The sequence below is a fragment of the Rana temporaria genome, chromosome 2, assembly GCF_905171775.1.
Source record: "Rana temporaria chromosome 2, aRanTem1.1, whole genome shotgun sequence".
Lineage (NCBI taxonomy): Eukaryota > Metazoa > Chordata > Amphibia > Anura > Ranidae > Rana > Rana temporaria.
In genome coordinates this window covers 296339481-296366776 of record NC_053490.1, presented here as the reverse complement: position 1 = coordinate 296366776, position 27296 = coordinate 296339481, and the positions used below count along the sequence as shown (strand labels likewise).

The 27296-nt window shown below is 40.4% G+C and overlaps 1 protein-coding gene across 1 annotated transcript in view; it reads right to left on the bottom strand.

Annotated features, from left to right (window-relative positions):
- GRIK3 (glutamate ionotropic receptor kainate type subunit 3) overlaps positions 1 to 27296 on the bottom strand; it is a 710309-nt gene that overhangs the window by 96160 nt on the left and 586853 nt on the right. The window contains exon 11 of the mRNA XM_040337236.1: positions 9790 to 10013. Within this exon, the coding sequence (XP_040193170.1) occupies positions 9790 to 10013 (224 nt within the window). The remainder of the gene's footprint in view (positions 1 to 9789; positions 10014 to 27296) is intronic.

Here is a 27296-nt window from a genome sequence, read left to right as displayed (position 1 = left end):
TGCTTATTCCATAAATATGGATTAGAGATCAGACCAGCTACAAATCCATTATAGATAAGATCGGAGGGAGTAGAAGAGTGTAAGTGTTATGCAAGTTGGAGATTTAATGAAATATGGCTTTAGAGAGGTTGGCAGGTATGTAGGAAAACAAGGCTTGTTTATAATATTCAAGCAAGGGAAGCTATTAATTCAGACTACTCTCTCTTGAGTTGAACCCCTGCTTTTCTAGTAGTTGATTCCATTAGATACAGGAGGGCTTGTTAATGTATTGTTCCTACTTCAGAGTTGTTGTTTTTTATCTATCTACAATATATATATATATATATTTTTTACTGGAAATAAATGTTTTTGCCTGAAGAGCTACAATGAAAATATTAGACATGTGCACACTGAAATATTTTGTTTCAGAATTTCGGTTTCGTCCGAAAAATACATTTATTTAGTTACTCCCGAAATTCGTCTTTATTTATTTTATTTTGTTAAAAAAAACATTTGTCTCTAAATAATACTGGACATTCCCTATATCCCTCTAATTAGTACCCTTGTGAGGGGTTACTCTCATGCACCCCTGAATCCCTTCTACCTTAATCATATAGTGTTGGCCCCCCTTCTGATGAATTAGTGTCTTAGTGACATAGTGAACTCCCCTAATCCCCCCCACCCTAACCCACCCATCCACCCCCCCCTTATCCTCACCCCCCTGCATAGAAAATACCACACATGAACCCCCCAAAAAAGAAAATTAAAAACGCCCAAAAAAAAAATATATATGAAACCCCCCCCCCCCCCAAAAAAAAACAAAGAAGCCCATAGATATCCCTCCCCCTCCCCCCTCAAACCCCAAAATACACCAAACCCTCACCTCCGTCCCACCCATCCCCCCCCCTTCCCTTCCCTTCCCTCCCTACGGTGGACAAGAAGACTAATCATATCCGCATCTCTTAAACCCAAAACACATGCATAGCAATATTACATATCATTGTTACGCCATCAGTAGAACTTTCTTATTCAATGTCTATGCAAGAATCACAAAATTATGTCCTTTCCGGGTTAAAGTTTGAGAAAAAAAAAAAAGAAAGAAAAAAAGAAAAAGGGTTTCCTAATCAAAAACCAGCAACTTCCAGCTTTCAGGTTTCAGGTTTTTACCCCTCTCTGTTCAAAATACGAGATATCTCTCTCAAAAAAAAAAAAAAAAAAATTTTATATAAGGAAGAGAGTCCTAAAAAAAGAAAAAAGACAAAGGACCCTTCCATTAGAGAAAGGGGCAGAGAGAGAGAGAGAGGTCCAGGGTCCGCAAGGCGAGAAAGAGGGAAGGGCGAATGCACACTGTTATTCTCATCTCATCTCATATCCTTTCGAAGCCACTCTCGGCTGGCGTCAGATCCAACCAGTTTGGTACCTCTATGGGCGTTGTACCCAGAAATTCGAAAAGTGCTGGGAGCTGTGATGGTTCTCTTAGATTAAAATTTCTGCCACCCCTTTTAATATTAATAGCCAGCGGGTACCCCCATCTGTATGTGGCCTCTTGGGAGCGTATGTGCTCAAGCAACGGCCGTAACAAGCGGCGTCTTGCCTTTGTTTGCCAACATAAATCTGGGAACAACTGTATATTCGACCCCTCCCATTCCACCTCTCCAGCTTTCCAGGTCTCCCTCATAATATCCTCCTTTATTCCAAAAAAATGTATCCGACACAGTACATCTCGAGGGTCACTCTGATCTAGATTCCTTGCTGCGGGAATCCTATGTACTCTATCCAGCTCTATTGGTGATCCTGGGCTTTTTTTTAGGATTTTATTAAAAATTGCTGGGACAGCCTCCCTTAATGCCAGCCCCTCGCAGCTTTCCGGTATGCCTCTTATGCGAACATTGTTTCTCCTGCTTCTATTGTCAGCTTCTTCTGTCTTTAATTGCAATCTAATCAGCTGCTGTTGCTGTATTTGGACTTTTCTTTCCAGTGCTTCCAATCTACAGTCCCCTGTGGCTTGCTGGCTCTCTAAGACAGATATTTTCTGTTCACCGGAGGATACTCTTACCCGCACCTCCTCCATCTCCTCCTTCAACATGCCAGTTATATCCATCAGCATTTTTTGGATGTCCTCTTTTGATGGGAGGGCCTGGATAAGCCTACTTAGTTGTTTCAAATCAGGGGGTAGCCCTTGCTCACATACCTCCGTCATTACCCCTGCACTCTGGGGATCTGGCTGTATGTTCCCCCCCACCGGACCATCATCCTGCCTTAATTTGTCCACTTTATTGTCCATACCCCCACTCCTGGCTTCAGATGTATTTGTTACAGGACGTGTTTCCGTAGGCATTACAATATAGTCCCCTGCCAGGTCTCGTGTACCTTGTACAGTTAATGCTTTAATTATTGATACTATCTGTACCTCTGCAGAGGGGTGTGGGGTCCCTCTGAGCTGCTCCTCCGTCTCTGTCTCCACCTCAGGGGGTACTGTAGAGCTTCCTGTTGCGGCTGTCTCTCTCAGCGTCTCCCGGCTCTGCGCTGTAACCCCTGGAGCTGTAGTTGGGGCTATAGATGTTATGGTCCCCACCGCTCCGGCGTCCAGCCTTTTTCCTTCAGCTCTCACCTCTGCCGCTGCTCCAAGTGTCACAGCGGCGGCTTGGTAGGAACTTTCTATGAGGGATTTCCTTTTTAGAGTGCTGCGTCCACCAGCGTCTGCCAGCTCTGTGCTCTCCCTCCTCACCGTCATATACCTCGTTATATACGTGTGACTAGGCGCTTGTATGCTTCCCGAGCTTCCAGCTCTCCTTCCCCGCCGCGGCATCAGCTGTTCAGATGACGCTACCGAGGCCGCTCTCAGGTGTCGCTACGGAAGCCGCTCTCCCCGCCTGTCGTCTCCAATGCTGGTCGGGGTTTCAAATCCTCCGCTCTCCTATCGAAGTGCACCACGGACCTCTGCTGAATTAGCGCGCTCTCACTCCTCCATGCTCACGCTACCGTCCCCGGAAACCCCGGAATGTCCAGTATTATTTAGAGACACTAAAGACACTAAAGATAAGGGGTACATAAGGCCTTCACAGGGTCAAATCACAATTCACTGAAGTAACAGGGGGGGGGATAGGGAACGTCAAACCTGGAGGGAGGGAGAGGATGGGGGATTGGGATAGGAGGGTAGGGGGGGGGTCGGTGGGCAAGGAGGGGGTAATAAGCAATTACCAAAGCGAATGAAAGGAGAGGACGGGATTAATGGGAGTTAAAGAGTGGAGGGAGGAGAGAGAGGGGGAAGAAGGGGGGGGGAGGGGAACGTTATGTATAAAAAATTTATGTATAATATTGTATAATATTGTGATCATGGAGAAGCGGAGGTTGCTGTGGGTGGATGAGCGGGGGGGGGCGGGGGGGGGTGGTCAATTGGGGGGGGGTATTTTCCCTCCAGCACCCGGTTCCTCCCCATTCCCTGTTTGGGCCCTACCCCTCCACCGGATAGATTGGAGGGGGGGGTTTACAAGAGATAATTAGATGAGGTAATTAGATGAGGTGCACCCGGACCTGTGCGAAGGCGTGACTCGCCTCGGTGCTCATATACTGATCCCCATTTTTAGCGCCTCTCCTCCGTGTGGAGGGAAGTCAGAGACGCTAGGGGTTTTTTTTTTTTTTTCTTTTTTTTTTTTGGTTAGTTGCTCGTCCGAGATCCTAGGGGATTAATCGGTGCGGGCCTTTTGTTGTGTGTTTTTTTTTTTTTTTTTTTTCCCGCTTGCTCTCTCTCTCTTCGCACGGCGCTCCCCCCCCCCCCCCCGCCCCCTACCCCCCTTGTGTGACGGGTGTTCTCGCAACTGAGGGGAGCCTCCTCTCCCTCGATCCCCAGTTTAGGGGGAACACGGTAAAATTTAAAGGGAGAAGAGGAAAAAAAAAGGGGAAAAAATGTCAATCACAGTAATGTCCTATAATGTCAAAGGACTGAATAGTCCGGAGAAACGATCTAAACTAAGGGCAGAATTATGGAGAGCGAAGGCACAAATAGTATTTCTCCAAGAGACTCATTTTAAAAAAAACAAAACACCAAAACTAGAAAATTATAGATTCCCAAAGGTGTATCATAGTTCTTCAACTTTAACAAAAACAAAGGGAGTATCAATCTTGCTCTCTAAAAATATCTCATGGAAAGAATTAAGCGTAATACAGGAAGAGGAAGGAAGGCTCCTTATTGTGAAAGGATACATTGACGACCGGAAGGTGACCCTGGTAAATGTATACTTGCCCAATGAGGGTCAAGTTGGGGCATTAGAGAGATACATAAACAGGATACAACAGAATATGGAGGGGATTTTAATAATGGCAGGAGACCTAAATATTGCCTTGGATCCAATTCTAGATACATCGAGGGGAGCCTCACACCTGGCATACAGTAAATTAAGCAAAGCTAATAGACTCTTGCAAGAGATACAGGTAGTAGATTGTTGGAGAACCAATCATCCCTATGAGAAAGATTACACCTTCTTTTCAGCTAAATATAGAAGCTATTCTAGAATAGACTATATATTTATATCACAAAATTCCCTACAAAGTATAGAAGAGGCTTCCATTGGGTCATTTTCAATATCAGATCACGCACCGACAAAATGTACATTAAAATGGGGGAGTACTGAAGCACGGGAATGGCAATGGAAAATTAATGAGTCCCTTATAAAAGACCCAGAATATGAAGGAAAGATAATTCAGGAGATGAAGATGTTTTTCTCCAACAATGTTGCAGGAGAGGTGTCCCCAATGTGTATTTGGGAAACACATAAGTGTTTTGTTAGAGGAATCCTGATATCTTTGGGGTCCCATAGGAAACGTAAGACAGAAGCACAGATGGAAACCTTGTTAGGAGAAATTCGAAGATTGGAAAAAATGCATAAAAAATCATTAGCTATACAGGTAGAGAAGAAGTTGAGGAAGACACGAGAGGAACTGAACTTATTACTAACGGATAAAGCAAAAGCATCGCTGAGAAGGTGTAGACAAGCTTTTTACGAATTTGGCAACAAACCAAGTAAAATGTTAGCAAGAGCTTTAGGAGAGGTAAGAGCGCAAAACCATATAGAGGGTATAAAATCAACAGGAGATAAGATAACAAAATCCCCACAGGAAATGGCGGAAGTATTTAGGAACTATTATGTGGGTCTGTACCAGTTGAAGGGGGAGCAGGAGTCAGAAGAAACAGGGGAGAGGGAGAGAAAAATAAAAGAGTATATAGAGAAGTCGGAAATGCCAAAGCTATCAGAAGAAATAGGAAGAAGTTTAGAAAACCCAATAAAAGCGGAAGAAGTTAAAAATACGCTAAAGCAGTTAAAACCAGGTAAAGCACCAGGACCAGACGGTTTTAACCTCCTGTACTATAAGACATATGTAGAAGAACTGTTGCCGAGATTCTTAGATGCATTTAATTCGATACGGGAGGGACAGGAGATGCCAGAGGAAACCCTAATGGCACACATAGCGGTCATAAAGAAAGAGGGTAAAGACCCAGCGCAATGTGCCAACTATCGCCCAATTTCATTGCTGAATGTCGATTTAAAAATCTTTGCAAAGATCCTTGCTAATAGAATAATACCATACATTCCTGGGCTGGTACACCAAGATCAGGTGGGCTTTACGCCAGGAAGAGAAGGCAGGGAAAACACCCAACGAGTAATAAATGCTATCCACCTCTCGCAGACATATAAAATGCCCTTAGTACTAGTATCTACCGATGCTGAAAAAGCATTCGATAGGGTAGATTGGAAATTTTTAAAAGCAATTATACAACATATAGGCCTGCGAGAGGGGATGCAAAGATGGATCACGAGCCTTTATTCCAGACCTAAAGCGAAAATTAAGATAAACAGCATGATGTCCAAACCCTTCGAAATACGAAACGGGACGCGGCAGGGATGCCCCTTGTCACCACTGATTTTTATTTTGACGTTAGAACCTTTTTTGAGGACAATAAGATTATGTACAGATATTAGAGGTATAAAAGCGAAGGGGGGAGAACAGAAACTAGCGGCATTTGCTGATGACTTAATGTTTTTCGTCTCGGAACCAGTGCTATCTCTACCCCCATTGTTAGCTGAGATAGATAAGTATGGCAAACTCTCAAATTTCAGGGTGAACTATAACAAATCGGAAGCGATGGGGGTAGAGATGAGCATTATACAACAACAACAACTGACTAACTTTTTTCCATTTAGATGGACAAACTCGCATATAGGTTACCTGGGGACTAATATTCCAAAGAAATTAAGCAGAATACATGAGTTAAACCTAGCACCTTTGGCAAGACAATTGAAAAAGGACCTACAGAAATGGGATAAGGAGGTGTTTACCTGGTTTGGTAGGATAAACATTATTAAGATGAATGCAATGCCGAGAGTGCTATATTTATTACAGACACTACCAACAAAAATATCTCAGGGAGTCCTCAAAGAAATCAGAGGGAAGTTTGTAGGATTCATATGGGCAGGGAAACCAGCTAGAGTAAGAAGAGATATCCTTACATTACCTAAGGAAAAGGGGGGAGTAGGATTTCCAGACCCGCTAGCCTATTACGAGGCAGTACATTTATCGAGAGCACTAGACTGGTGTGTAAGGCCAAAAAATAAACCTTGGATTCTACTAGAACAAGAAGTGACAGAGATTCCACTGGAGGGACTAATATGGCTCTCGAAATCGGTGATACCTCAGACAGTGAAAAGACATCCGATGATAGGGACGACAATTAACATTGTGAAAAAAATATTTAAAAATGTAACAGATGAAAACAGGGCGAACCCGATGACTCCAATCCTAGGGAACCCAGCGTTCGTACCGGGTATGAAGGACTTAGGGTTCGCGAATTTAAAAAATAGCGGACAAACCAGACTGATACATTTCCAGAGAGAGAATCGGATAATGACAAAGGAAGAAATAGAAAGGGATTTATCAGAGTACATAGATCCCTACAGGAGGAGACAGTTAGGGGGATTTCTTTGATCTATACGGGGACATATTAGGATGAGAGAAACACCAACAGAGTTCGAGAAAATGTGTCTTAGGGGAGAGTCGGTGAGACATTCACTTTCTATATTCTACTCCTTGATAAATGAAATGAAAGCACCGCGAGAGATAGGCTTTATTCAGAAGTGGGAAACAGACTTAGGGGTTAGATTTACGGAAATTCAGAAAAAAAAAATCTTCCAATTTAACCATAAAGCATCAATCGCTTCCAAATTTCAAGAAGGAGGATATAAGATACTGAGCCGATGGTATAGGACACCGGAGGTATTAAACCAGATTTACCCTCAGGTGTCAAATACCTGTTGGCGATGTCAAAAAGAAGAGGGAACACTCTTACATATTTTTTGGAACTGTGAGGGGGTTAAAGATTTCTGGAAAATGGTATCTGAAGTGATAGAAGAAATAACGGAGACAGCACTAGGAGAGGAACCGGCGACTTATCTGCTATTAGACATACCTATGTCAATGGAGAAATACAAAAGATCCCTTGTGAGACATTTAGTGGTTACAGCTAGATCGTGTATCCCGGTACTTTGGAAGAGCACATGCTATCCAAGTAAAGCACAATGGCTAGCTAAAATCAAGGAAATGCAATGCATGGAGAACCTTACGGCATTTCTAGGGGAGAGGGAGGAGATAGTGAGGGAGACATGGGAACCCTTTGTGAGATGGGAGCGGGGGGGGGGGACTAGGGAGGGATGACAGGGTGTGGGAGGAGGAGGGAAGGAGAGAGAGAGGGGATTTTTTCCCTTTTTTTTTTTTTTTGGTGTTTTTTCTCTAAGCCCGGAAGAAGGGCTTGGGGGCAAGGGGGGGAGGGGGGATGTGATGTTTTGAACCAGGGGAGAACACGAGTAAGGGGACGATACAATAGGATGAAGTGGGATAGAAAGGAATAACAGTTCTTGGAAATGCAAGAAACACAGCAATAGAAAACTGTTTATATTGTGTGTATTGATACTAAACTGAGTTCAAGACAATGTAAAAGGGGAAAAATGTAAAATAAAGAATATATAAAAAAAAAAAAAGCATTTGTCCGAAAATCCGAATTAAGGTTGAATTTGTCAATTGAAGGCTTATGGTGTCTGTCGAATGTTCTAAGAAGATTCGACAAAGCAGCTAAACTGTACGACGCCGCAATCGTACATTTCCAGCCAAATGCTTCGCCCACAAGCAATATTAGAATTCTAATGTTGTATGACTAGTAATAATTATATTTATTATTTATTATTACTAGTCAACCAACATTAGAATTCTTCTATAGCCTATGGGCGGAGCATTAGACCATAAATGTCGGCTTGCGGCGATCGTATGTTTTTAGCTGCTTTGTCGAATCTTCATGTCTCTATAATGTCAAATCTTTTCTCTATATGTCGAATAATCTTGGACTAATAGAGTTAGGTTAGGTACATTCGACCGCAGATTCAATGGATATTGATCGCTATTGTCACTGTCATGTTGAATCTTCTATCCATATCAAACTGTTGTCGCAACGAAACGAAAATAAAGCATTTTTTATGTTGGATCTTTCAGGTTTCAGACTCTGCGCGTTCATTATCGTTTGTTAAAATGAATGTGAAAATCCCAGATCCTTGATTGGTAGAACTTGTCCAAGAATGTTTTGTTCATTATAGTTACAGTTTGTTTTGTTCTTCTTATATGTGCATTTTTAAATATGATATAACTTGCACGAGGATGCAAGAACATTGCAAGCTTATTGTATCTAACATCCCATTGTGTAAAACCCAGTAACAGATAAACTTGATTTGACAAGGTTCTGGCTGAATTTCTTTTCAGCCTAGGACTAGGGAGGATTGTAAGGGGCCTCCGTCTACATTCAAGTACTAAGACAATGTCATCATGATCTCATAGCCTATTTGCTTATAAAGACCTTTATAATTACCTAATTATTCTTCAGTGCAAGTAATTGCCTTTAGTGCAAGGCAGTAAGGGTTCTACCACAAATCTATACTGGTTGGGTATCACTTATGAAAATTGGGGCACAAGAATATGTATATTTTCAACCATCATTATCAAGCTGATTTTACTGAATATCAGAAAACATAACAATTAAAAAAAAACCGAATACAATGGCTTAGCGGGGGTCACTACATAAACGTCATTTAGTACGGTCACCTTATGTATGTACCCAGCATTACTCAGGACTTTCAAGTGATGGATGTTTTCCAGAACTCTCGGAAAGAGCACAGATACTGTACATTAACATTGAATACATCCAATTATTTCTTATACAAACAAGCACCAATAATAGTCCAATGGACCTTTTCAGGAAAGACTGTAAAACATAAGTTTGAACTGTGTGATACCCACCTTAAGCCCTGTACACACGATCGGTCCACCTGATGAAAACGGTCTGATGGACCGTTTTCATTGGTTAACCGATAAAGCTGACTGATGGTCAGTCGTGCCTACACACCATCGGTTAAAAAACGATTGTGTCAGAACGCGGTGACGTAAAACACAACAACGTGCTGAAAAAACAAAGTTCAATGCTTCCAAGCATGCGTCGACTTGATTCTGAGCATGCGTGGATTTTTAACCGATGGACGTGCCTACAAACAATCGTTTTTTTTTCTATCGGTTGGGTATCCATCGGTTGAATTTAAAACAAGATTGCTTTTTTTAACCTATGGATAAATAACCGATGGGGCCCACACACGATCGGTTTGGTCCGATGAAAACGGTCCATCAGACCGTTCTCATCGGTTTGACCGATCATGTGTACACGGCATAAGATTCACTGTTGTTATAGTTTTTTTTAACACTGTAGCATACACAATGTATTACCTTGCAATGACAAACAGGACACAGCTCACTCCAAGGTAGGCAAGGAGGATGTACATCCAGATGTCAGGAGATAGAGGGTTCAAGAAGGAAAAGACACTGGGACTGGAACCATTAGCCTTTCTGTACAGGATGCTAATTCCAAGGTTCATGTATGGTTTGGAGAAATCAATGACTTTCTCTCGGACATGGGTGATGGTGAGAGGAGCAACTGCCAGGTCAGCTTTCTGAAACAAAAACAAAAAACAAAGGACTAAAAAATTCAGAAACTAGAATTTAAAATCTTTGCAAAAAAAATAAACAAAAAAAAATTAGCAGGATGTGTAACATAAATTTGTCAATGCTATCAACGTTTCTAAGCTTTGTTTCTGGATTCATCCAGTCTGATAATTTCACAATTGCAAACTCTATATTTCAATAAACCATGCTCTTCTGAATCTCATGTTGAATCCTACATTTTCAAGACACTTTACTAGAACTCAAGTCTTCCACTAGTTTCTAATAATTATATATTTGTTTGATGGTTAGGATTTCTTGGATAGAACCACATGTATTGGTAATTTTCATAGGAGATAGTCATACCTATTAATAACTACCGGTATGTACAAAACTGGTATACACACCAAATTGTTCACATACATGAGCATGAGTCATAAGTTTCTTTTTAAATGTCATTCACAAAAAAGACAAAATAATAGATGAATGTGTCACACAGAGATATATCATATGTATCTATATTGAGATATACATTTTCAAAACACTTACAGTAATGTAAAGACAAGGCAAGTGCATTTGAAGCAGATAAGGCCAGTTCAGAGCAAAGTGCCAGTTTGTGTTGAAAATCACTTCATCAAAACTGTTCTTTAGAAAGTAGGTTGCAGCTCTCATGGGGGGCTTGTAATAAAATCATGATGATTTTATATGTGGATCTAACATGAAAAATGTCTAAAGAGAGATCACAAATCCTTGTCTTGTGGTGTCATTAAACTTCAGGTCAAATCACTGTGTCTTCATATTCATTCCTCTGTGATCTAGTTTTAAAGATTTGTCTGCATGTTTCCTAAAAATAAAACTCCATAAAACCAAGAAAAATGAACATGCTTTTAAAATTGTGACACATTTACAGGGACTCTAAATTTGAATTACAGGTTGCTTAATAAATATCAGCAATGTGCCAGTTTAGTAATTCTTACTATTTGATGGAATTAACCTGATTTCAGTTAAAAAAGACTAGTGCTATCTTGGTGTTGACAGGTAAATAGTTACCGCCTGGTCTAAGGAACTGGTAAGATGTTACGTTAGGCTTCTCATCTGTTTGCAACACTGAAAATGAAAAGCACTGTTTTGATATAGCAATGCCTCATGTTCACCACTTTGTTAAAAACTAAAAATAAAATCTATAGCATTGATTTTCTGTTCTTTTTTTCTGTGTATCTAATCAGGTATTCCTACTGTTAAAATATTTCTGCATCAAAGTTGGGTGAGCAAAGCTGTACTTTTAAATTTCTAGTTGCAGAATGATTCAAGCTTGTAGAGACTATTGGAGTTTTTGGAAATTACCGTAAATCAAATCTAAATGAAGGAATCTCCTAGGATGCCACACCCCATTAGTATTACATTTTGCATCTAAAATCTTTATAGTAGAGATGTGGAGGATACTTGCTAACATGACTATAACCCTGAGGGCATAGAAGAAAGACTAACACCTGTGTATATACCGTTTTCCATTTTAAACAGAAGTGAAGGACTAATGGAACACTGGTATTTTTTAATTAATCTTTTTTCATGGAAAATATTACCATTTCTGTAAAATGAACAGGCAAAACGACCATAGAAGTGGAAATTGTAAAGTATGTTTATAGTATATCTGAAAAACTTAAACCCAATGTGCTGTTGTACATGTTCTTGTAATTTATCATAAAGTAATCTTTTTTCTAATATGTTATGCTTTTGAGTATATCATACCAGCAATGTGTATGATCAGACATTTCTTGCATCCACAAAACTTTCATAAAAAGAATGTAAAATAAACATTAATGCAAAATGTTAGCATACCAAGAGTAAAAAAATAAACCATTCATTAATTAGAAAAAAATATATATTTTGCCAACAAAAAGCTTGCTCTAATTTCCTGTGTACTAAACTAAAATCTGAAGTATCCTCTCTGAACTTTCCAACCCCATGCCACTTACGTAAAGGAAATTAAAAGGAATGTGTAGTCCATTACAGATGAGAAGACTGGGGTGACAACAGTGTTCTTTCTTACATACCATATGGTAAGGGAACACTATTACCATAGAACAGGATATACAGTACAGACCAAAAGTTTGGACACACCTTCTCATTCAAGGATTTTTCTTTATTTTCATGACTATGAAAATTGTAGATTCACACTGAAGGCATCAAAACTATGAATTAAAACACGTGGAATTATACATAACAAAAAAGTGTGAAACAACTGAAAATATATTTCATATTCTAGGTTCTTCAAAGTAGCCACCTTTTGCTTTGATCACTGCTTGGCACACTCTTGGCATTCTCTTGATGAGCTTCAAGAGGTAGTCACCTGGTGCAGCACCCCATCACTCTCCTTCTTGGTCAAATAGCCCTTACACAGCCTGGAGGTGTGTTTAGGGTCATTGTCCTGTTGAAAAATAAATGATGGTCCAACTAAACGCAAACCGGATGGAATAGCATGCCGCTGCACGATGCTGTGGTAGCCATGCTGGTTCAATATGCCTTCAATTTTGATTAAATCCCCAACAGTGTCACCAGCAAAGCACCCCCATACCATCACACCTCCTCCTCCATGCTTCACGGTGGGAACCAGGCATGTAGAGTCCATCCGTTCACCTTTTCTGCGTCGCACAAAGACACAGGGGTTGGAACCAAAGATCACAAGTTTGGACTCATCAGACCAAAGCACAGATTTCCACTGGTCTAATGTCCATTCCTTGTGTTCTTTAGCCCAAACAAGTCTCTTCTGCTTGTTGCCTTTCTTTAGCAGTGGTTTCCAAGCAGATATTCTACCATGAAGGCCTAATTCACACAGTCTCCTCTTAACAGTTCTAGAGATGTGTCTGCTGCAAAAGGTGGCTACTTTGAAGAACCTAGAATATGAAATATATTTTCAGTTGTTTCACACTTTTTTGTTATGTATAATTCCACATGTGTTAATTCATAGTTTTGATGCCTTCAGTGTGAATCTACAATTTCCATAGTCATGAAAATAAAGAAAACTCTTTGAATGAGAAGGTGTGTCCAAACTTTTGGTCTGTACTGTATGTTACTGGTGCAAGGTGAAAATAAAGGAAAAGAAAGGTAATACAAATATAAAACAAATACAGCCACCAAATCTAAGGAATGGTGAACTGTAATATATTGTTGATACACTTGTTGGCTCAACATGGTCCCCAGATTGTAAATATGTGGATGTGTACATAGTGAAAGAGGCAATACAGTCACCTTTAAAACCATGCTGGGGGCCTAAGGCTGGATTCACACCTATGCATTTTAAGCTCTTTTTTACATTTTGTAGATTTGCACTACAATCCATTTAACATGGTTTCCTATGGTTTCCTATGGAACACGTTTTGTAGTACAAATATGCAAAATGCAAAAAGCACAAAAAATGCAAAGTAAGGGCCTAAAGCGGAGGAAAGAAATAAGTAGAAAAGCTTACATTATTTTTCAGTCCTGTAGGTTTCCTTCTTTTTGTGCAACCATTTCTCTACAGCCAACTCACTTTACTGCATGGCTGGTTGCAACATTCTGGTTTTATCACACAATACAGGACTAGCAGTCCTGCATTGTATGGGAGGAAAGCAAGGGCCTGCTCACAACTTGCAGCCTAGAATAAGAGCACACCTGCTGTCAGCGGAGCAAGGAATAAGGTAAGTAATTTTTCTTATTCCTCCACCCCTAGCCAGACAAGGGAGGGGAGTAAGGGAGTAAGGGAGTTGAAAACACTGAAAGTGTTAAGTTCAAGAAGTGTTAAGTAGTGGATGGGCAAATTGCAAGTGAAGCAGATTTTAAGACATTCACTCATCTCTTTTCACTATTTTCTTAACTCTTTTTAACTCGTTTGCAATTTCTTAAAAAAGAAAATAAACACACAGTGGTATATGTAGTGGTGCATTTAAAGACAGAATGCATTTAGGAAACATTTTGATTTAACTCAATGACTGGTCCATCTGGTCCATCAAAACAGATTATTATTGTACAGAGGGGATGGTTGTGGGAGGAAGGATAGAGACATTAAAACAGTTTAGAGCTGAATATAGAGCTATTAATTACATGTACTGATGGGTTTTAAATTAGAGCGATGTGATGTTTATCTGGCATTTTGACTTTGCTGCATTCGCCAAACAAAATAAGTAATTACCCTGGCAACTGCCATATTATTCTGGATGCAGTTTTACAATGAAATATAGCATGCCACTACAATCAGATGCATGGAAACACATTAATTGTTATGTGACCTAATTCTGAGATGTTCTGTTTTCATTACATTTAAAATCCTTATTGGGAACATTTGTTTTACTGCTTGTTTTAAGTTTTGTGTCTTGTCAGTTAAAAGCTATTTTGTCTATTTTGTTCAGATTTGTTTGGCATTAGTGTGCTGCCTTAGGACAATTAAGTTAACACACACACAAGGGAGAGTTTGAAATGATTCATTTCCCCTGAGTAGACCTGTAGTTTGAAAGGAATTCAGAAATATTTTGAATCAACATAGTACAGTAATCAGTGGCGCCTGGTGCTAAAATTTTTTTGGGGGGAGCAAACAAACTGAAAAAAACAAACATAAATTGCAGCCACTGTTCCCATCAAACGCAGCTACTGTTACCATCAATTGCCGCCACTGTGCCATCAAAGGCAGCCACTGTGCCCATCAAACGCAGCCACTGTGCCCATCAAACGCAGCCACTGTGCCCATCAAATGCAGCCACTGTGCCATCAATATTCACGACTGTGCCATCAAATGCAACCACTGTGCCATCAAACGCAGCTACTGTACCCATCAATTGCTGACAGTGTGCCCATCAATTGCTGCCACTGTCACCATCAATTACTGCAAGTGTGCCCATCAATTGCTGCCAGTGTACCCATCAATTTCTCACACTGTACCCATCAATTGCTGACAGTGTGCCCATCAATTGCCGCTACTGTGCCTATCAATTGCTGCCAGTGTGCCCATCAATTGCCACCACTGTGACCATCAATTGCTGCCAGTGTGCAACCCCCGCCCGGCACTTACCTGTCTCAGCGGGGCAGCTGGTTATTATTGGAATTAACTTGTGTTTTATATGGTGTGGCACTTCAACTCCTATTTACTCATCCTTACTACAACATAAGGTGATTGTGGGAGCACTACAGTGCTTCCAGACTAATAATAACATTCTCTACATTTATGCTTTTACCAAAATATTGGATGATAACAATAACAATGACATACATAAATAATACAAAGAAGCCTCAGGGTTCAAGTGGATCCTATCCACTTTCCCAAACTGCTACCACATCAACACACACACCATCATACAGCAAAACAGCAATCTCCACGCAGTCAAGCTCCTCCACAAAGACAACATAGCATCTTCAAACAAGACAAGATCCAAGATATTTAATTTCTCCAGATCATTATTTGCAAGCAATGCACTTGTCATTGCTCACATATAAGGTCAAGGAGCCTTTGCTGAGCAAAACATTTAACAAAAGAAAAAGAAGGCACAATTAGAGGCTGGGAGGGTATACCACAAGGCTGAACAGGTACAGCAAGAGATATCATTAGAAATAAAGATAAAAAAAAGAGGTTGATATGCACACTAAGAAAGTACAGCAAAAATCATCCTTGAAAAAGAGTTAGAAATGCATAAATTGTGATTACCAGCTGAGGAAATACAGTATGTTCTTAGGGTTCACTGGAAATGAAAAAAGTCTTTCTAGAAGTAGAAGCTAGAAAGACTTGCTCTAAAGAAGGAGGCAGCAGCCACTGTAGCTGAGGAAGAAGCCCTAGACAGCTGTTTAAACTTGACTGTGAATGCAGTATATGCAGCAATGCTATTGGTCCAAAGCTTGAACCCAACAATTCTCTGCAATGCACTTCAGCTTACATCTATCAACACTCCAAGCCAAGTAGCAACACTCACCTAGAAGAGATAAGAAAAGAGGACATTGAGAACACAAACACAAAGATGGTTCACTTCACCACTGCAAGTCAGTAACAAGCCTCAAGTCTGCAAACAAAAGGACTCAAAACAAGCTAATGCCATTTACTCTCGCTCCCACACAAAGTAACCAAGTCTGCAAATTATCCTACCAGATCAGCTTTCACACCAGAATAGTACAACAAAGGCTGGCTTAAAAAATAGGCCCAGATTCACAAAGGAGATACGACGGCGTATCTCCAGATACGCCGTCGTATCTCTGAGTTCTAAACCGTCGTATCTATGTGCCTGATTAATAGAATCAGTTACGCATAGATTTGTATTAGATCCGACTGGCGTAAGTCTCTTACGCCGTCGGATCTTAACTGCATATTTACGCTGGCCGCTAGGGGCGTGTATGCTAATTTACGCCTAGAAATATGTAAATCAGCTAAATACACGAATTCACCAACATACGCCCGGCTGACGCAGTACAGATACGCCGTTTACGTTAGGCTTTTCCCGGCGTAAAGTTACCCCTGCTATATGAGGCGTACATGCGGCGTACCAATGTTAAGTATGGATGTCGTTCCCGCGTCACATTTTGAAAATTTTACGTCGTTTGCGTAAGTCATCCGTGAATGGGGCTGGACGTCATTTACGTTCACGTCTAAACCAATACGTCCTTGCGGCGTACTTTGGAGCAATGCACACTGGGATATGTCCACGGACGGAGCATGCGCCATTTGTAAAAAGCGTCATTTACGTGGGGTCACATAACATTTACATAACACACGCCCACATCTTCCAAATTTAAATTAGGCAGGCTTACGCCGGCCTATTTACACTACGCCGCCGCAACTTACGGAGCAAGTGCTTTGAGAATACTGCACTTGCCCGTCTAAGTTGCGGAGGCGTAACGTAAATTGGATACGTTACGCCCGCACAAAGATACGCCGATCTACGAGAATCTGGGACAAAGATTCTTAAAATGTAAGAGATTATACAACTCCTTTCCACCAAAGCCATACACATCCAACTAGTTGAAATGCTAACTAAGCCACAATAGTCTTCCTAAACGCTACAGGGCCTGGCAATCTTCCTTCCAAAATGCTGTTAAAGGCTTGGAATTTTCATGTAGTAAACAGAGTGACCTATTAATTAAAATGCTTGGAAATGAATCAGCTGAGCATGCCAAACAAATCAGGATGATAAACATAAACTAATAACACGCTCTCCTTAAAATGATCTAAAACAGACTGATGAGTATTATGAAGCAGAATATAAAGTGCACTGTTCCAAAGGATTAATACTTTCCTAAAATATCTAGCAAAGCTTACTAACAAAGCAAATCTAAATGCCTTAATGATAGAACTTCAGATAGTCAAATATGGTAACTTTTGTAAGTCCCCATGAAAAAAAAAAAAAAAAAAAACAAGACCTCATGTAGCGCCAAATAGAGAAACAGTACGACAGCGATACGATCGCACCCACAAATCCTTTGGACAAAACAAACATGCAGCCTCGCTCAGTGTAGCGATCTCCTCATGTGGCGTCCGTCACCTTCGATCGCGTCACTCGACTCGATCGAAGGTGTCGGACACCACATGAGCGAGGCTGCGCATTTGTTTTGTTTGTGAGTGCGATCGTATCACTGTTGTGCTGTTTCTCTATTTGGCGCTACATATTGCGCAATGAGGTCTTGTTTTGACGTTTGTTTTTTCATATGAGCCGTCGTTTTGGATAAGGAAGTGTTGTATGTAAGTGGTCGGGTGAAACAGGGTGGAAGGTAAGATAGTATCACAGGAGATCACCATCATTCCTTACCTAGTTCAGATGAATGGACTATGATTTGCATATTGTTGCTTTTATCACATTGGCACATATTTATGCATTTTTTGTGACAGCTCACTCAGTACCTATTTAGGTCCATATTTATACTTCATTTTTTTTTACTGTACAGCATTAATGCCCTGTACACATGATCGGTTTGTCTGATGAAAACGGACCGATGGATTTTTTTCATCAGATATCCGATGAAGCTGACTTTCATCAGTCTTGCCGACACACCATCCGTTAAAAATCAGATCGTGTCCAACGCGGTGACGTAAAACACTACGACGTGCTGAGAAAAATGAAGTTCAATGCTTCCGAGCATGTGTCGACTTGATTCTGAGCATGCGTGGATTTTTGACCAATGGATTTCCCAACAGACGATCGTTTTTTTCTATCGTTTTTTTACCCATAAGAAAAATTTAAAACAGGTTCAATTTTTTGACAGGAAAAAAAAGATGGGGCCCACACACGATCGGTTCGTCCGATGAAAATGGTCCATCGGTCCATTTTCATCAGACGAACCGATCGTGTGTACAGGGCATTAGGGTTGATTTTAGCGCATTATTACATCACATCACATCACAAATTTTATTTTTGAGGGAGGATTTTTATAACTTTTTTTTATAGCACATGGGATTGAAATATGGTGCTTGGGAGCAATATGTTTGTGTTTGGTGCTCTATAAACTGTTTTATTATAGTTTTATTTAATAAAAGAAAATGAGGGTGCAGCAATTGTGCAGCATTTTTTTACTGTTGTGGCTGCTGCAAAAAAAGCTAAAATAAAATAATTGTAAAAAAGAAGAAAAAAGAAAGGGCAAAAAAAATAAAACAGTGGTGACGCAGAAGGAAGACGCAACAGCAATTATGGAGATTTTTTAATTTTTTTTGCTGCTGCTGGAAAAAAAATTATCAAACAAGGAAACCATTGCTGATGCAGAATATTCTTAGTGCTGCTGTACTGCCAAATTGTTTTAAAATGAATAAAAACAAGTATACCACTGTTGTGCTGACACAGAAGGAATAACACCTGTGACACAGAAGGGGGAGTACTAATAATGCAGCAACAGAACCTGATACTGCAAAAAAAAAAAAATGGGATCAGTGGTGACACACCAATACTTCATTAGCACTGCAACACTGTGTTATACACACTGCACTACACTGTTATATACACTGCACTACACTGTGTTATATCGACTACACTATTATATACACCGCACTACACTGTGTTATATACACCACACTACTCTGTATTATATACTCTACACTACACTGTGTTATATACTCTACACTACACTGTATTATATACACCACACTGTATTATATACTGTATACTACATTGTGTTATATACTGTACACTAACCTGTATTATATACTGTACACTACACGGTTTTACATACTCTACACTACACTGTAATATATACTGTACACTACACTGTATTATATACTGTACACTACACTATATTACATTACATACACTGCACTACACTGTATTATATACTGTACACTACACCATCTTATATACTCCACACTACACTGTATTATATACTCTACACTACACTGTATTATATACATCACACTACACTGTATTATATACACTGCACTGTATTATATGCTATACACTTCACTGTGTTATATACTGTACACTCCACTGTTATATACTCTACACTACACTGTATTATATACTGTACACTACACTGTGTTATATACTCTACACTATATAGATCTTTAGTTAGACATAATTTAGAATACTGTGTCCAGTTCTGGAGACCTCACCTACACAAAGATATTTGATAAGATAGAGTGAGTCTAGAGACAGGCAACACAAGTGTTAAAAGGTTTGGGGGATAAAACATATCAAGAGCAACTTCAGAAACTTAATATGTACAGTCTGGAGGTCCTGGCCTAATGACACACTAGCTGTTTGACAGTTCTTTTATAACCAAGGGGCGGGGCCACCCGTGACATGAACGGGTGACCACACCCCCTCTAACTCATCACGGGGCGGGGTCACACGTCATGGGTGGCCCCGCCCTCTGTTATAAAAGAACTGTCATACAGCTTGCACGTCATTAGGCCGGGTGCCTCCGGTGCTGGGAGGATCATGCGTCGTTCCTCGCTGGAGAGTGTAGAGCATCACTGGAGAATGGATCATCGCTGGACATTGAGACTGGATTACAAAACTAGACAGACTGGATTAGATCGCTGGAATTTTTTTTTTTTTTTTTTAATAAAGGACTTGTCCCAAGCTGTCTCCTGTCATTTTTAACATTTTCAGACTTTTTCTTTGTGAAATGGTAGGGGTACAATGTACCCATTACCAATTCATATAGGGGGGGATGGGATCTGGAGTTCCCCTTTGTTAACCACTTAAGGACCAGCCCATGTACATATACGTCCACAATATGGCACGTACAGGCACATGGGCGTATGGGTACGTCCTCGCCTATTAGCGGGTGGGGGGTCCGATCGGGACCCCCCCCGCTACATGCGGAGGTCGGGTCCGCTCGGGGAGCGATCCGGGACCACGGCGCGGCTATTTGTTTATAGCCGCTCCGTCGCGATCGCTCCCCGGAGCTGAAGAACGAGGAGAGCCGTGTGTAAACACGGCTTCCCCGTCCTTCACTATGGCGGCGCATCGATCGCGTCATTCCCTTTATAGGGAAGACACGATCGATGACGTCATTCCTACAGCCACACCCCCAAACAGTTGTAAACACATACTAGGTGCACCCTAACTCCTACAGCGCCCCCTGTGGTTAACTCCCAAACTGCAACTGTCATTTTCACAATAAAGAATGCAATTTAAATGCATTTTTTGCTGTGAAAATGACAATGGTCCCAAAAATGTGTCAAAATTGTCCGAAGTATCCGCCATAATGTCGCAGTCACGAAAAAAATTGCTGATCGCCGCCATTAGTAGTAAAAAAATAAAAAAAAATAAAAATGCAATAAAACTATCCCCTATTTTGTAAACACTATAAATTTTGCGCAAACCAATCGATAAACGCTTATTGCGATTTTTTTTACTAAAAATAGGTAGAAGAATACGTATCGGCCTAAACTGAGGAAAAAAAATGTTTTTATATATGTTTTTGGGGGATATTTATTACAGCAAAAAGTAAAAAATATTGCTTTTTTTTCAAAATTGTCGCTCTATTTTTGTTTATAGCGCAAAAACTAAAAACCGCAGATGTGATCAAATACCACCAAAAGAAAGCTCTATTTGTGGGGAAAAAAGGACGCCAATTTTGTTTGGGAGCCACGTCGCACGACCGCGCAATTGTCTGTTAAAGCGACGCAGTCCCGAACTGTAAAAACCCCTTGGGTCTTTAGGCTGCATATTGGTCCGGGGCTTAAGTGGTTAAAGGGGGCTTCCAGATTTTTATAAGCCCCCCACCTGCAGACCCCCACAACCACCGGGCAAGGGTTGTGGGGATGAGGTCCTTGTCCCCATCATGCCGGGACCCGACAATTCATTATAGCCGAGAGTAGTTTTAAATTACCTTCTTTTCCTTTATGTAATTTTGTGCAGGGACCTTTCTAAGCACAGGATATATGCGCTACTTTACAGGCATACTATAGACACCCACCAGGTATGAAATATAAAGGAATATTTTACTTTTATTGTTTCACTTTAAGCATTATTAAAATCACTGCTCCTGAACAAACAGACGTTTTTAAACCTTTTATTTGCATTGATACATGTCCCCTGAGACAAAACCCAGGTCCCCAAACACTTTTTTATGACAATAATTTGCATATTAGCCTTTAAAATTAGCACTTTTGATTTCTCCCATAGACTTTTAAAGGGTGTTCTTTCAAATAAGCCGACAACAACCCAAATTGTTCGCTGTTCGGCGAACAGGCAATGTTCAAGTCATGTTCGACTCGAACAGATAGCCCATCCCTACTGGCCTAACACTGATGTTTAAAGGAAAGCTGTAGTGTCAGAAATGTGTAACCTGCCATTGAGGTCTTCCTTCTGAAAATGCTAGTTCGGTGGCTGCTTGTTCATTAAGCAATTCTTTAATTAAGTTAACATGTCTAGAAAAAGAGCAGTCCTGAATCCTAACAGAAACATTGTAATTGTTCTAGGTCAGTGGCAGAGAAAATATTGAAGCCAGGGGCTCTCTATGACACCCAGGCAACTAACATTTTTAAAAGGATAACTGAGATAATTCAGTTAAAATCATAATCACATTTCTCCACCAGAAAAAAATAACATCCTGCCCAAAGTCAGTAGCTACAGTTCTTAAAACTGTGACTGGGTCATAGTAGATCAAGTCAGAATTCTACTTTGTAATCTTTTATTTGCCATGACTGCAATTTGTTCAGAGGCCCTCATACTTCTTCTTCATATGTTCAGAAGGTTTTTATTACTCTTGCTGCTGAAAGAAGTGTAATGAATCAGGATTGGAGTCACTTGAAGCCACAAAAAGTACAGAAATTACATGCACTGTCTAAAGCAACGTGTTGCAATTTTTTAAAGGACATTTATTCTTAAAAAAAAAAAAATATTTCAGTTTTTTAACCTAACAGCAGGAAGTCTTTGGCAAACTTTTTATACTTATTAGAAAGATGTCAGATTGGCTACCTTGCCTGGTAACTGTTTTTAAACATAATGTTTAGATCTAGTATAATGATTGCCATCTGCTGTTTTTTTTTAAGTATTGCATTTTGTAAGATTGGTCACATTCCTGTAACTGTGCACAAGGTACAGGAAAATGTAAACCTTATACCTTAAGAAGTGAGGTGACAGCCACGCAACTGCATCAAACTGGTGACATGTCAAGTCACAGATTTCACTGGATCCATCTCAGCCAGCAAGGATTTAATAAACCCAAAGGGAATTATTTGAGCAGGAATTGCCACAGATCCAGGTAAGCTTGGTCAGACTAGACAGAGCCGAGTAGAACAGCACTGTTATACTAACACCATCTGTATCAGATATAGGCACTTTAGACTACAAACTACAACAGCTCCAATTAAACCAAAAACAAACGAACATACCTCAGTTATAGTAGCTGCTAAATAAATGTAGGGACCCTATGAGTAGTCACACCTCCAAGACGGAGTTACTGTCGTAGCCAAAACATATATAGAAAATGAGATGCTATCATACAGGGAAATTCCAAGAACCAAAAAAAACCCTGAAAATAAAAGAAGCTACTGTAGGTAGTAATGGACAGTATGAGTATTGTCCATTACTACCTACAGTAGCTTCTTTTATCTTCAGGGTTTTTTGGTTCTTGGAATTTCCCTGTATGATAGCATCTCATTTTCTACAACAGCTCCAACAAGGTTTTCCTTCTGGCTTTATGGTAACTCTTTATTTTTGACCACTTCAGCCTCAGCAACATACCTGTAGCTCAGCTGATTGAAGGGGTTATAACAGGATGATGCCTATAAGCATCATTCCAGTATCTTTTTCTTCAACTGGCGATGGGTTTTAATGTAAGTGATCCTAGTGGCTAATTAGCTGCCTAATCGTTTTTACAGGCAGTGGAAGGAAGTTGTCACCCCCCCCCCCCTCCCCATCCTTCCTGGGCTCTCCTGTCACACCGGGAAGCCCAGGACTAAAGGCAACGGTTCAGCCAGCTGACCATAGAGATGACCAAGGCCCAGAACATCCTCGATAATCTCTAGGTAATTTTATAGCAAGAAAATGTAAAGATTTTTACATGTATGACAAAAAATCTCAAATGGTTAATGATGCAAAGTTTGTATCCTGTGTCATAATAATATTACTGCTAATACTCTTTCAAATCCAGTTATTTCTGTTAGGCATACCAATTATCTGGAATATGCAACTGGATGCCAAGCCTTAACAGTAAAAATTGTCATTGGCGTAGCTAATGTTAAGTATGGTCGTTGTTCCCGCGCCGAGTTGTGAAATTTTACGTCGTTTGCGTAAGTCGTTCGCGAATACGGCTTTACGTCATTTACGTTCACGTCGAATCCAATACGTCCTTGTGGCGTAATTTGGAGCAATGCACACCGGGATATTTTACAGACGGCGCATGCGCCGTTCAAAAAATACGCCAGAAATGCGGGGTCAAGTACAATTTAAATAAAACACGCCCCCAACATCCCCATTTGAATTAGGTGGCCTTACGCCGCAACACATACGTTACGCCGCCGTAACTAAGGGCGCAAGTTCTTTCTGAATACAGAACTTGCGCCCAAAGTTACAGCGGCGTAACGTATCGGGGATACGTTATGCCAGCAGAAAGATGCGCGCATCTTTCTGAATCTAGCCCTCGGTGACTACCGGTATAGCAGCAATACATGTACAAATGAAAAGAAAGTGCGTCCAATAGTGCAGCATCCAAGGGATTATAAATTAACCACTCCTCAGCTAGCATTAAACTCACATTTAATAAAGATTAAAAAGCATATACAAAGACATTACAGTCTCACTCAGTGATAGGGAATTCACTGCCAGGCTCCACCTTGACAAGTTTCGCCACCTTCTCACGTGGCTACCTCTGGAGGAATGAGATAGCCATGTGAGAAGGTGGCTAAACTAGTCACTGTGGATCTAAAGTTTGGAGCTGTATTGTGGAAGGAGTATTTATCTGCCGTTGTGGTTCTTCTGGCAATTCCCAGGAGGGAATATATGCACTATATGCACTATATGCGTGTTTGACCCCCTGCAGGGTCACCTGAAGGAGGTGAGCGAGCAATCTATGTGGTGGTGGGATCACTTTTCCTTGAAGTTTGTTTGAAGATTCATTACCCAAGCAATTTTTTCATGCACCACGTGGACTATATTTGTTTCACATTCATATTCTGGACTTGTTTATGATATTATTTATCATCTAATACTGTTATTTGGCACTGTATTATTTTCATATTTCACTATTGTTCAGATATACAGCGCTGCTACACTTCAGTCATTATTGTTTTTTTTGTAGGAGCATATTAGTGTCAGAATTTTGCACAAATATTTTATTATTATTTTATTTTATTATCACTAGGTTAACCATCACTTAAGTTCAATTAGTGCCATCAGCAAGTTTTCACGTATTATATTATTATTTTATTCATTTTTCCATACACCATTACCATAATAGCGTGCAACTACCACAATTTACATCAATACATACTTTATGCTTATCTGTCTTTTTAACTACAACCATTCTGCTTGTCACTGCTCTTATCCTTACATCACATATAGCTTTTCTAATCTTATCATTTCCAATTGTAGTTTCATTACTAATCATGCAGTCAAAATATCCTATCATCTTGCATCAATAACTTTTCCATTGTTATCTCTCAGCTCATTTGTATTTGTGGGGCCTTTTCTCTTTTGAACTTCTTTGCATTTCAGCTTTGCTGATCATTTCCTTTATATAGTGCTAAGACTTGGTGACACACTTTAACACATCTTTAATTAGCTTCATTACCCTTTCCATATGAGCTATAATACTGCCAAGCTTAACTGTTACACATGAATTTCAAAAGATACCCATTTCCTGATATGTCATAAACTTAAACAGTCCATTCTCTTTTACACTCAAACTGTTTTAAAGATTTGGGGCCAGATTCACGAACAATTACGGCAGCGTAACGTATCCCCTTTACGTTACTCCGCCGCAAGTTTTCGTCGTAAGTGCTTAATTCACAAAGCACTTGCGTGTAAACTTGCGGCGACGTAGCGTAAAGCTGTCTGGCGCAAGCCCGCCTAATTCAAATGGGGCGTGTACCATTTAAATTAGGCGCGTTCCCGCGCCGAACGTTCTGCGCATGCTCCGTTAGGAAATTTCCCGCCGTGCTTTGCGTGAAATTACGGCACCCCAACGTGTTTTTTGAACAGCGACGTGCGTTACGTCCTTTAGTATTTCTGGACGTCTTACGCAAAAAAAAAAAAAAAATTGAAATTCGACTTGGGAAACGACGGCCATACTTTAACATGGCTGGTCTAAATCTAAGCCATGAAATAGCAGGCTTAAGTTTGCGACGGGAAAAACCGACTAGCGATGACGTAAGAGAATGCGACGAACGCGCGTACCTTCGTGGATCGCCGTAAACAGCTAATTTGCATATCCGACGCGGAAAACGATGCAAACTCCACCCATCGGTCGCCGAAGTATTGCATCCTAAGATCCGAAGGCGTACGAAGCCGTACGCCTGTCGGATCTTAGCCAAAAGCCGTCGTATCTTTGTTTGTGAATTACAAATAAAGATACAACGTGGCAAATTTGAAAGTACGCCGGAGTATCAGCAGATACTCTGGCGTACTTTTTCTGTGAATCTGGCCCTTGGTATTTAAGAGGGTCACTGCACTATACATGCAGGCCATATCTGGGAGCTTATAGTGAGAAGTGACTAATAGAACCAAAAAGCCCTCCACTAAGCCTGTGCAAAGTGCAATAGTGCATTCTCAGAACAGGAGGTACGCACATGTCTCAGTTCATCACAAACTCTAAAAATACTAGTATTATTTCTTATTTCAGGATAGGCGGTGGAACCGTGCAAACCATTTCTTTAAGCCCTATTGGCTAACTGTACATCCAGAACTATGAGTAAGTAGTACATTCAAACGTATGACAATGTGGTTGATTTACTAAAATTTGAAAGTGTAAAATCTGCTGCAGCTGTGCATGGTAGCCAATCAGCTACTAACTTCAGCTTGTTAAATTAAAGTGATTGTAAAGTCTCTTTTTTTTCCTATATAAATAATAAATGTGTTATACTTACCTGCTATGTTGCAGAGGAGTTGCACAGAGCAGCCCGGATCCTCCTCTTCTTGAGTCCCTCTTTTGTGATCCTGGCCCCTTTCTCCTGTTCATTGACCCCACAGCAAGCATCTTGCTGTGGGGGCACCCGAGTCAAAACACAGCTTCCTGTGTCCTATCGGAAACAGAGCCTCAGCCCTGATTGGCTAGTTCACTTTCATTGACATCAGTGAGAGCCAATGTCACCACTGCTGTGTCTCAGCCAATCAGGAAGGAGAATCGCAGATGGCTGAGACACTTGTGGACATCGCTGGACAGAGAGGGACCTCAAGTAAGTGTTAGGGGGGATGAGGGGGCTGCTGTACACAGAAGGCTTTTTATCTAAAAAAAAAAAAAAAAAAATGGAAGCTGATTGGTTTCTATGCAGAGCTGCACCAGGTTTTGCACAGTTTTAGTAAATCAACTCCAGCGGCTTCAGTAAAATAGGGCTTTGGGACCAAGGAGAAAGTACAACTCACTAGAATCTAAAGAAAGGACTAAACAAACCATAAAGCCGTCCGACTGAACCAGTGGATTTTTTAAACAGATGATATTTACAAGAGACATGTGGATACCTTTTTATAAAGTTCTTCTGTTCTACACATAAAATCATCTATTTAAGTGTAAAGCCCTGGTTTAAGGAGTGCTCCTTAGTCAAAGACATTCAAAACGGAAGTTGTTCTTTTAAATAAAGCCCTCTACATATTGCAATAAATACATATTACAGTGAATAAACTATTTGCTGTGAGGTCCAATGTATTTTAAATAGTCTGCAAATAAAGTAAAAAGGATTGATAATGCTA